Source organism: Macrobrachium rosenbergii, chromosome 17 (genome assembly GCF_040412425.1).
Source record: "Macrobrachium rosenbergii isolate ZJJX-2024 chromosome 17, ASM4041242v1, whole genome shotgun sequence".
NCBI classification, from domain to species: domain Eukaryota; kingdom Metazoa; phylum Arthropoda; class Malacostraca; order Decapoda; family Palaemonidae; genus Macrobrachium; species Macrobrachium rosenbergii.
This window is the reverse complement of record NC_089757.1, coordinates 34,480,765-34,493,264: the sequence shown is the minus strand read 5'-3', so window position 1 is coordinate 34,493,264 and position 12,500 is coordinate 34,480,765. Positions and strand designations below refer to the sequence as shown.

At 36.0% G+C, this 12,500-nt stretch overlaps 1 protein-coding gene across 1 annotated transcript in view; it reads right to left on the bottom strand.

Moving 5' to 3' along the window:
- Positions 1 to 8,338, bottom strand: part of LOC136847849 (homeobox protein Hox-A7-like) — a 52,395-nt gene extending 44,057 nt beyond the window's left edge. Inside the window, exon 1 of the mRNA XM_067119830.1 lies at positions 8,132 to 8,338. Coding sequence (XP_066975931.1) covers positions 8,132 to 8,156 — 25 coding nt within the window. The 5' untranslated portion in view covers positions 8,157 to 8,338. The remainder of the gene's footprint in view (positions 1 to 8,131) is intronic.
- Positions 8,339 to 12,500: the final 4,162 nt, after the last annotated feature.

Here is a 12,500-nt window from a genome sequence, read left to right as displayed (position 1 = left end):
ACCAACTTTAAATTTAAATTTTCTTTCGACTGAATCTTAATTACAAGACAGCAAATCTGACCATTATATTATAAGTCGCAGGAAACGGCCTGAAATTTTTGTATGATAATGGAAATTTCAACTGTTAGTTTGTGGCTTTCGAATTCGCTACTAAATAGCATTGAGAAATTATTTGACGAATTAATTAATTTACTATTATTATTATTATTATTATTATTATTATATTTATTGTTGTTGTTGATGTTGTTATTATTAATAACCTACATGCGAAAATTCCCCCAGTCGCAAGAATCCTTGTACATTAGCTGTGGCAAATGAGGTCTCCATATTGCCCCCCTTTCCCCCCTTGGAGTACTAAATCGCACTGACAATGATATATGGTTGACATATGATTGATTATCCCTCATAAGAAACTAAAAAAACGGGGGGTTGGGGAATGTTAGTGGGACTAAGGATAAGTCAGAGATGGCTTGCGTAATGATGAGAATTATTTATTGTAAATATTGGTTTTCGATATGAAAGTGCTGTTGTTGACCTAGAAAGCATTAACAAACTGTAATTTGTTGAATTACACTGATCTTGTATTTCAAAATTAAAGCTTAATGTGTTTACAGAATTAACATTCAGTGTAATAGTCTCATCTTTTATAAAATATATTGGTTATGATATAGCAACGAAACTGTAATTAAAGCTAATATACCGAAGGATTTTAAAATATGCAGCAGGTAGATCAGTTTGATATCAGTATTATGTATACTTTCCGTATTACCTTCATTGTTATTGTATTGACTCTTAGTGTGAAATACAGTGTAACTGTATCGACATTTAGTATATTGATTTCATTAACGGAACTGTAATTAAACCCAATATACAGTACTTTAAAATCTATTGTAGCTGGGCGATTAGTATTGTAAATCAAGTACTATTTCTAGTTCCTTTATTACCTTCAATGTTATTGAATCGACTTTGTGTTATAATACAGTGTAACTGTATCGACTCTTCGTGTATTGATTATGTTGGCTTGAACGAAAAACATATTAATCCATCCTTCTGATAGTATGCAGGGTGCTCCCAAACCGATTGAAATTGCGGTGGTTACGGGAATTAGAAATCACTTTTCATAATTGATGAATCATCTTTTCCCGAGGTGTTCAATGTTTATCGAGTACCGAGATAGTAGACTTTTCCTTCATTCGTCTAATTTTTTGTCTTTATTAATATTTACGTTTCTTTGCTGGCCTCGGAGAGGCCTTTCCACCAAGCGAGTTCTGATGGGCATTAGTCGACTTGTCCGATTCTTGTGGTTTGTCATATGTGGGATTGACCCTGGCTTTGGGTTCATGTTAATCTAATTCTGCTTATGCAAGAAGATTTATCAGTGCATTCAGAATCGATTCTGACAGAATAGATCTGGCGACAGTCTTCGGACGAGTACTTCCGGTCAGTTCTCGAAGCCAAAGTTCCACCGGAAAAACGGAATCGGCCGCTTTTACCGAGGACGGGGTGAGAGGGGTGATACAGAGAAGGGGGGTGGAGAGAGAGAGAGAGAGAGAGAGAGAGAGAGAGGAGGGGGTACGAGTTGTCAGATTCGGGCGAAAGTATGACTTTAAATGCCAAAAGGAAGTCTGTTAGATCCTCGAGAAGAAAAACAATGACTCTGCAATGCATCTGACTCACGAAAAGTATAATTATCGTTAACAAGAACACGAATGATGAGTGACACGTCACCGAGAAGCTACCCAAAACGTAAAAATAAATATGAACGCAACTTTTTCCCCCCTCTCTCCTCCTCCTCTTCTCCCCTTGCCACTCCTCCTCCTCCTCCTCCTCCCGGGGTTGTCCCAGAATTCTTCTTGACGGTGATTGAGTACGCGTTGCCGACGCTCTTTTGTCACCGTCACGACCTTCCGTGACGTCACCGCCGAACTAAAATGGCGCTAGTCAAGAAGTTGGTCAGCGGACAAAATGGATGTCTAATTCCTCGGCTGTACGTAATATTTCAAAGCATTGCACAGGTAACCCATTCACAAGGTGACCCTACCAAAACGGTAGTTAACGTTGCAAGTGATTTTGCAGGGCAATATTGCCGTGCATCTGGCTATTTCATGGCATTGAATTATCTACCCAAGCTTCTTATGCAATTGTGCTACGGCATTGCCATGGCCAATACTTTGTATTAATTAAGTATTATAACACGTTTAATACACGACGCCTGTTAAACCTTAAGAAATAATCGAATGTCTTCAAGAGATTCATACACTGCAGTTACTCCTTCAACCCTGTCACGTTCATTCAACCATTTTCTTAGAGGGACTAAAAACTCTATGTTTCCCACTTTCAATGTTTGGTGTTCTCAGAGAGGCCATTTAATTGATAGGGGGGCCATTTCTGAACGAAAACATGAGAGAAAGAGCGCCAGCGTTTGTGTGTGTGTGTTTGTGTGTGAGGTGTTTGCCTTCCCATGCGTGGTATAGAGAGTTTTATGTAGTGTTTATTCCAATTGTCTCTGATAGAAACTTATTTAAGATTGAATGATTGAAGGTTTCACTTTCATTACATATTTTATCAAGGTTATGACAGGTTTCTTCGTTTTTGTTGGTTTGTGTTTGTGTTTTGTGTATATGAGAGTGTATGTTTGCCTTCCCATGTGTGGTATAAAGAGCTGTATGTATTGTTTATCGCATCTTGACAGAAACTTAGGTAAGATTGAATGATGGAATATTTCATTTTCAATATATATATTTTATCATGGATGCGACAGATTTCGTCATTTTTGTTCAGCTTCTCCAAGCAACTGATACAAAAGAAACTGCATTGAATAATACATTTCATATTGAAATTAATCAATCATTTCTATAGCATCTACAGAAAAGAGAGAGAGAGAGAGAGAGAGAGAGAGAAGGCATCTGATACAAAGGAAACTGCATTAAATAACAGATTTCATATTGAAATTAATCATTCATTTTATAGCATCTGCAGAGGAGGAGAGAGAGAGAGAGAGAGAGAGAGAGAGAGCATCTGATACAGAAAAACTGCATTGAATAATACATTTTATATTGAAATTAATCAATCATTCCCTATAGCATCTATTGAAAAGAGAGAGTTTTTCTGTTGTCGTTGAGCGATACGCAAAGCCACCCCAATCCGGCGTAACAAATCGACAACCTATGAAACTTTGCGAAAAGCGCCGTGCAGCTTGGCCTCATCGCCGGGAAGAGAAGAATCCGTTCCGCGGGCCCGCCCGCCCTCCCAATATATGAACTTCCAGATCCGTTGCATTTTTTCGAAAGTCATTGTCGTTGCTGCTGGTTCCCCGATACCCAAGGACCTCGTGATATACAAACTTTGCATATCCGTAAGTAGGATGAGATAGTGGTGATGACGTGTTTTTTTTTATAGAAAAACAGCGTTCTCTTTCTTCGGGGTAAAAAAAAAAAAACACACACACACACACACACAAGCGTTGTTTAGTGATTGATGGGGCAGACGAAAAGACTCCGCGTCTCTCTTTCTCTCGTATAGGAACCCCCTTATTTTCATAATGATTCGGTTCTAGGTCTCTCGGAGTGGGACGTGATCGATTTGGTTCCAAGCGGTGAATCGATATTGGAATTTTCGGCTGCGCTAATGTTCGTTCTCGCTGGGGGTTTCCATTTTTCGTAGAAGGCGTATCTTTGCTGTACTTAGGAGATTTTGAAAGTATAAAATCTGTATGAACATATTTTCAAAGTGGTTGTGATGTATTCTACGGCCAAAGCTTTCTCAACCACCCCCTCCCCCTCCATCCTCTCCCCTCCCCAGCCTCTACGTTCTTGTACGTGTCTTTGGAACACTGCACCCCTTTCTACCTAACGAGTCACTTCTCTTGGGGAAGCCCCCCTCCCTCCCTCATCATCTCCCCTCCCTGCACAACCGACTCTTCTCCCCCTCCCCCCTCCGTTACCCCTTCCCCGTCCTTTCCCCCTTCGGCAGCACTCGAAACCGTTGACATTGGGGGGAAATCTTGGTTGGAAGTGATATTGGTTGCCTTCGAACACAGTTGGCGTCACAGTTATTCATTCTGTTCGTTGCATGCACGTCGACAAATGGATTTGCCTCCTCCTCCTCCTCCTCCTCCTCCTTTGCCCTCTCCATGTCCAGCCACACAAAAATAATTGCGAGAAGTGTTGAATTAGAATGGTTTGTTTGTTTGCCAATTCTAATTCTGTGTGTAAATATATATATATATATATATATATATATATATATATATATATATATATATATATATATATATATATATATATATATATAGAGAGAGAGAGTTTGAAGGCAAGTAAATATATCAAGGCCACTAATATGCCACACTACTAATCATTACATTTTTCAAGTCTACTAACCGGCAGTAATATATTTCCAAAATGCAATTCAGATACTACACGTTTTTTTCTACAAAAGAAAACAAGAATATATAACTTAAGTTCCAAAGTTACAAAGTATGCCTATCTCGCATGACCATATTTAACCTCATCTTTCGAAATCAAAAAAGATACGTGTAAAACTGTCGACAGAAATATAACTTAGATCATATTAATTCGCAGATTACAACTTAAAGTATATAATAGCGTTCAACAATAGACGTAGATTGCAAAATGACAGGATTTGTTGTACTGTATGTTAAATAAAGAGATGAAATTTTTCGTCCGCAAATACAAGCATACATAGAGTTTGTGTATACATATATATATATATATATATATATATATATATATATATATATATATATATATATATATGTGTGTGTGTGTGTGTGTGTGTGTGTGTGTGTGTGTGTGTGTGTGTGTGTGTGTGCGTGCGTGTAGGCCATGTATGTATGTATATGCAAACATATATAATATGTATGTATGTATATGTATGTACATACATATATACATACATACACATGTTATTACCTAAGCGTAAGAAAGGTTAGAGGAATGCATAAATTGAACGGAGGATAAGGGGGCTTAATTTTATTTACAACTTGTCATTTTTCAGAGGGCAAGCAAAGCCGAGAAGGAGGAGGAGGAGGAGGAGAAGGAAGAGGAGGAGGCCTCTCCCCCTCCCCCTTCCCTGTTTCTGACAGTGACTGATCTTAGACATTTCCGAAGACCGTTTCCCCTGAGAAGCCTGCTAATAATCCCTTGGCCCCAACGCTGAAGGAGACGAATGGCATAATGAAAAACTCACACAGTTTTCCTGGGACCTCAACAACTCCTCCCCCACCCCCACCCCGCCCCCGGTGCCCTATGCACTCCTTGATTTCGGTAAATTACAATGGGAACCGTCTCCTTGACGTTACGGAGACGTCGCTTGCACCAGCTTGAACTGTCCGTCTTTATATATATATATATATATATATATATATATATATATATATATATATATATATATATATATATATATATATATATATATATATATATATATATATAACTATATATATATATATATATATATAAATATATATGTATATATATATATATATATATATATATATATACATATATATATATATATATATATATATATATATATATATATATATATATATATATATATATATATTCTTTCTAATAACTAATCTCCTCTTTCTGTATGTCCTATACCTTCTGTTACTTCTTTCAAATGAACACCGTAATATTCTTTGGAAGCTTGAATTTCAAGTCGATGGCCCCTGTGGGCTTGTTTCATATGAGTAGGGTTAATCTGAATAATAATATAATAATAATAATAATAATAATAATATAATAATAATAATAATAAATATCTACATGATATAGAGTTAACATGTGATTACTCAAATCGCATGTCAAGTTTTCCCTGGACAAGTTACAAATAGTTAATTTTCAGTCCCGTATACGTAATGCTACCGTGTGAACGATCAGCTACATTTGATGCGAATCTCGCCACGGTTAATCAATGACGTCACGATACGCATTCTTTTTTCTTTCGATCGGCAGTCATGAGGAAAAAAAAAAACTCCATTTGACTTTGATATGTTTTTGTAATTTAGTGGAAATCTTAAGAGTGCATTGTTTGAATCACGTGGCAAATGTAAATTGGTAGCCATGCGTAGCAAGACAAAATAACTGTTTTTCAAGCGTCTGATGACAGATTTAGCAATCAACTCAAATAACAGCAATAATTTAATTTTTTTATTTTAATCAAGATATAATCCTTCCATATACGAATGATATATATATATATATATATATATATATATATATATATATATATATATATATATATATATATATATATATATATATATATATATATATGACATGCATGTGTGTATTCCCATGTGAATTTCACTCGTGTAAAAATGAACAATTACCTAAATTAATCATACGTTTACGATGAAAGTCATACAACTTTTAATTGTATTATTGTAATATATTTAGATAACAAAATGTAGAGGGAAGGTCAGTATGGAAAATAACTAAAAATTAAAGATAAAAATAAAAATTATAAAAATTAAACAGAACAGAAGTGTAAAACTGTGTGGATGCAGACAGTAGGTCAGTATGGAAAATAACTAAAAAGATAAAAAATAAATATTAAATAAAAATTAAAACAGAATCGAGCCGTAATAAAAAAAAAAACTCATACGTCAAAATTCAGAAAGCGAGAAACAAATAGAGCCGAATATATGAGTACAGCTGTAACTCGAGGTTACACTTTATGGCCCCATAAAAAAAAGGGCAAGACCCATTGACCACAGAGGTTGAAAAAAAAAAAAAGTTTATTCGTTGTCCTTCCCAAAAAAATTGTAAACAAAAAACTCTGTCCAGTTGTGTTTCATATCATCGCTGAGAAGACTACTGTGGTCAGTAGTAGAAATAGAGCCAGATGTTTTTCAAATTCAGTTTGTAATTTTTTTGCAACTAACTTTTTTTTTTAAGTTCTGGGTCCCGTTAAGATGTCTGGGTCTTCTTTTAATTTTTCAAAATCTAAATAAGTCTCATTAATTCTACAATTAATGCACTGCAGATTATTTTTTTTTTATTTTAAATTCATTATCATTATTCAGTACTGGGTTCTAATCAGATGTATGCGTTCTCCTTTAGTCATTCAAAATCTTAAGTCTCATTAATTCTACAATTATTGAATTTATTTTTAAGCTTTTTCAAATCATACCATAAAATGTGAGAAGTATGGTTAACGTTGTCACGTGACTTAATGTAAAAAAAAAAAGTGAATCTACGGGCGTTTATAATTCCCCCCCCCAACAAATTTTTTTTAATTACACCAAACATAAGGTGAATGTCGTTGCTTCATCATGTATTTCATTACTCTTATAATAACTACTATCTCTTAGTATTGACAAGAAAAAACAAAAAAAACTTTTCCGGCAGAAAACGAACGTTTTCTTGAGAAAACTCGTATTCCGCTGAAGTTTTCACCATAAAAACTATAAATTTTGGAATTGTATTTTTCCGCATTAGGTATTTTCTTAATCATCATGATGGCAAGTTAATTTTAGCGTTTCAACCTAAGTCATTTACAAGCGTCAGAATCTGAATATAAAGTTTCTCTATTGTTAAATGATTAGGGATTTTGTTCATGATTTAAAAAAAAAAATATTTAGCACTGTAAAGCCGAGAGGAAGATGGATTTAGAACCGGTTTATTATTCATTATTCTGGGGATCCAAAAGATCTTGTATGTGCACACATGTATATTTACATATACATATTACTCGTATTAGGCTTCGGTAAGAATATGAATATACATACAGTGAAGTTGTGTGGCTATTTTGTGAACATATGTGTATTTTATATATATATATATATATATATATATATATATATATATATATATATATATATATATATATATATATAATATATATATATATATTATATATACATACATACATACAGACATATACTATACATATACATACATATACACACATACATTTACATACACACACACAAACACAAACTACACGTTACGCACACACAAAGCTACACTTCGATTCATCACCTAAGTCTTCGTCGAGACTGCGTCATTCACATTCATTTTTTCCCTTCACCAAAAAAAAAAAAAAAAAAACGAAAGTCCTTCATCTCAACGTGACACCTTATTCACGACATAGTACATACCGCTTCCGGCTGACCTCGCATTCATGGACACAGCACAAATAACTTCATCAAAAGTTATTCTTACCAGCTAGAAAAAAGAAAAAAACACAAAACGACATGAGTAAAGCAACATAAAACAAAACACAAAGGTGTGCAACAATATATTCATACAGTTATCACAGTGCGCTGGAAGGAAGCAGGTCATGAATTGAAATTAATATTCTGCCAGCATGCAACTAAGTGGTTTGGACTACCAAATAAAAACTTTTTTGTCATCACAAAATGCAAACAAAACAATGCACGGGAAGATGAAAGCAATCAACAAAAATAAGAGTTTATTTTGTCAACCTCTTTTTTGAATTCGTGTTAGTATATGATGATTGTCAGTACAACAAAAAAATCCAAAAATCAGTTATTAAATATTCAGAGCTGAGAAGCATGGCAAATTAATTATTACCTTGTAATAAAATATGGCTTGACGCCAAACAAAAATAAGAAAATTAAAATAAAAACTTAAAAGTAACATAAATAATAATATTCCTTAGTGTATCACTCAAATATTTTCAGAATATAATATGCAATTCAGTTGCTCGTATAGGAATCCTGATACATTCTAAAGAAACCTTTCTTATCCCCAAAAAATACTGCCGAAATGCAGTGATATAGAGAGGGGAAAAGTGATAAGAAATCGGTACACTGGTTTTATTAAGCCACTGCAACATAAATCACTTGTCGAGTTAATGAATTATTAATGATAGATGAATTATTGATATTTTTTCAAATTACATAAGAACATAAAACATTCAGTAAGTATGTTTGGGTAATAAAAAATATGTATTTATCTTCTAGGAAAATTAGTGATAAGTTCAGTAAGTGTCGACAACATAAATGATTACAGAGAAAATCTCCATTGATTTACGACTTTCAAAATAAAACCGAAAAAAGAAATCACACCGCACTCGATCTTCCTCATTCCATTCCAAGTTTCTCCTTCCCGTAATACTTCAAGGAGGAACAAACAAATTTTTGAGTTCATTGATAGGCGCTCTCGAGGTATCTTGATGGCGCTCATTTGGGGGAAAAAGGGAAAAGTTGCCGACGAGATACGGATTCGTCTCGGAAGAGGAGGCCTGGCCGATGAGCCAGATGATCTACGCCATCAAAACATGCAGAACTATTGGAGGAGTCCATTTCTTCTAAAGCGTCCGAGTTTGACGGAACAACTTACGATTCAAACGCTTTTGTAAAGTGGAGAAGTTGCGAGAGAGAGAGAGAGAGAGAGAGAGAGAGAGAGAGTGTGTGTACCTACACACACACACACACACACACACACACACACACACACACACACACAAACGTGCGCATGGGCGAAGATACGCCGCCAGGGAGGAGAAGGAAACTATAAACAGACCAACAAGCATCGGCCGCCAGATACATATGCCTCCCTCGGCCTTCTCGAGCTTTGAAGGGATGATGGACCCGACTCATCTCCGGCTGAAGGGATGAGGGATTAGCGTCATTCTCTCAATAATACCGAGCGTTTTGTGTTCTGAAATGAGCTTGCATTAGCCGCAGCCTTTGACAAAAGGTCCTAGGCACGTAGCGGCTGATGAAGCTCGCGACACAATTTATGATAATAGTTTTTATTTTTTTCCCCCTTTTGACTTTGGGCGTTTTTGTGAAGACGCTCGAGTAATGATTATGTTATTGGGGGATTCCATTATTTGATGGGAACGGTCGCGTTCCATGTTCTTTCAATAACAAACGGACTGGCGTTTTGCGTGGTTGTGTGGAGGAGGTGCTAAACGAGAGAGAGAGAGAGAGAGAGAGGAGGCTGGTAAAAAAACCTCGATATAAATTATCGTCAGACCTTGCTTTTTATTGTATATTTTTGCTACATACTCGATAAAGGCCTTGCCCTGAATCTCCTGCATATAAAGGCTAGTTATTCAATTCATTTTCGTAATAAAATGGTTTGATAAATTAATCTAAAATCCTCTTGTGGTTTGTGAACAAGTGTCTTAAGGCTGTGAATCACCTTCCTAATATAAGTGACACTTATCTTTAGCACATGAAACATGACTCATGAATTGTTACCATGTGAGGAAATTCCGCTGAGTCACTCCCGGCGCGTAGACCTCTCCTGAGTCACAATACACCATCATCTATGCTCAATCCATGACTCAACAACATTCTGGCTCCTTCTCATCTCCATATGGCTCTCTAATGATTCATTCTTACTGGTAAATACACTGAAAGTTATACATCTAGAAGTTCCCAAGTGCGCCATATAGATATGGGATGAAATCCTACATTCTCTCAACAGTCTTTGTTTTTAATGTTTGGTAAAGCGTCTTCTTGGTTAGGCTTTGCACAACTTTCTCAAGTGTTTGGTTTCAAGTGTTTGGTTAAGCGTCTTCTTGGTTAGGCTTTGTACAACTTTCTCAAGTGTTTGGTAAAGCATCTTCTTGGTTAGGTTTTGTACAACTTTCTCAAGTGTTTAGTTTTAAGTGTTTGGTAAAGCGTCTTCTTAGTTAAGTTTTGTACATCTTTCTCAATTGCTTGGTTTTAAGTGTTTGGTAAAGCGTCTTCTTGGTTAGGTTTTGTGCAACTTTCTCAAGTGTTTGGTAAAGCATATTCTAGGTTAGGCTTTGTACAGCTTTCTCAAGTGTTTGGTAAAGCATTGGTAAAGCATCTTCTTGGTTAGGCTTTGTACAACTTTCTTAAGTGTTTGGTTTCAAGTGTTTGGTAAAGCACTTTCTAGTTTAGGTTTAGGTTATGTTTTTTATATTAGACTACATATTCATTGCCGATTCTTGGGTATCACATGTTGGTGATGATTAAGAATTGGATGATAAAAGCTTTCACCAATATGAATTGGATGGTAAAAGATTTTACCATTATAAAACATGGGTTTGGCATTGCAAGACATACATGCCATATATGCATTAAAATAACTTCATTTCACATTTAGTTACCTGCAGAATCAACAGGTAATGGCACAAAAGCTAAGTTAAGGTTTCAACTTCAAAACATTATGAAACTAAACACGATTTTCCAAATGAAATTTTTGATCAAATATTGCCAATATTCTGAATTAGTCATAAAAAAATTGATCTCGGCTACAAACCGACGTATTAGCTGATATATTAGATTACATAAGAACAAAATACAAAACAATAAATAGAAAATGAAGGAAAAGGGCTAGCAGAGAAGGCGATGGGAGAGCGGAGGAGGAGGAGGAGGAGGAAACAGAAAATGAAGGAAAATGGATAGTAGAGGAGGAGGAGGAGGAGGAGGAGGAGGAGGAGGAGGAAACAGAAACTGAAGAAAAGGGATAGTGGAGGAGGAGGAGGAGAAGGAAACAGAAAATGAGGGAAAAGGAATAGTGGCGGAGGAGGAGGAGGCGGAAACAGAAAATGAAGGGAAAGGGACAGTAGAGAAGGCGAGGGGAGGGAGGGAGGAGGAGGAGGAGGAGGAGCTGAATAAAATGAGGGACGCGGGACAGGCGTGGTCAACCCCATCAATGGGCAATTCTTAGCCTTCACGAAAAGATAAGTCGTTCAGTTAGGAGCTCTTCCATCTTCCTTTCTGATTCTTTATTTTTTATTTTCCGATTCTTTTTTTTATTTCCTTATTTTATTTTTCTTTCCTCTTTTTTACTTAGAAATATCGAGGTGGGGATGGGTATTAAATCTTCGGGTGATCAGAGCCTCGTGTTGGTAATTAAGATAAACATTTCTGGAGCTACTGATTAGATTTTTTGTAATTTTTATTTTTATTTTCAGGTTTTATTGAGAGAGAGAGAGAGAGAGAGTTATTAATTTTTTATTTCTACTTTTATATGTTATTAAATTGAGAGAGAGAGAGTCATTAATTTTTTATTTCTACTTTTATATGTTATCAAACTGAGAAAAGAGAGAGAGAGAGAGAGAGAGAGAGAGAGAGAGAGAGAGAGAGAGAGAGAGAGAGAGAGAGAAGGGCAGGGGCTACCCCCTCGTGAAAATTTGGACTAGTCGACCTGTATATAAGCTGGACACGAAGTACGTGTACTGTAGGTAGGTGGCGCGCGAAATAAAAAAAAAAAATAATAAAAAAAAACTCGGCATTTGTAAGCCCCGACAGGCGCAGCCACTATTGAATACTTCATGCTCCATATAATTAATGGTTCCCGAAGGCTATCATCGACTACCTGCCACCTCGCACACCTTCGGTAACATACGACATCGCCCCAATTACAATCGTGGAAGAAGTGTCTTGAATGATCTTCCCTCCGACGGGGCACAAGGCTCCCGCCGTAGGGTTGTGGGTTGTTTTTCACTGGTTGTTATTGTATAATTTCTATGATTACTTTCGTTAGAATTGTGGTTTAACTTCTCGGTCAATTACC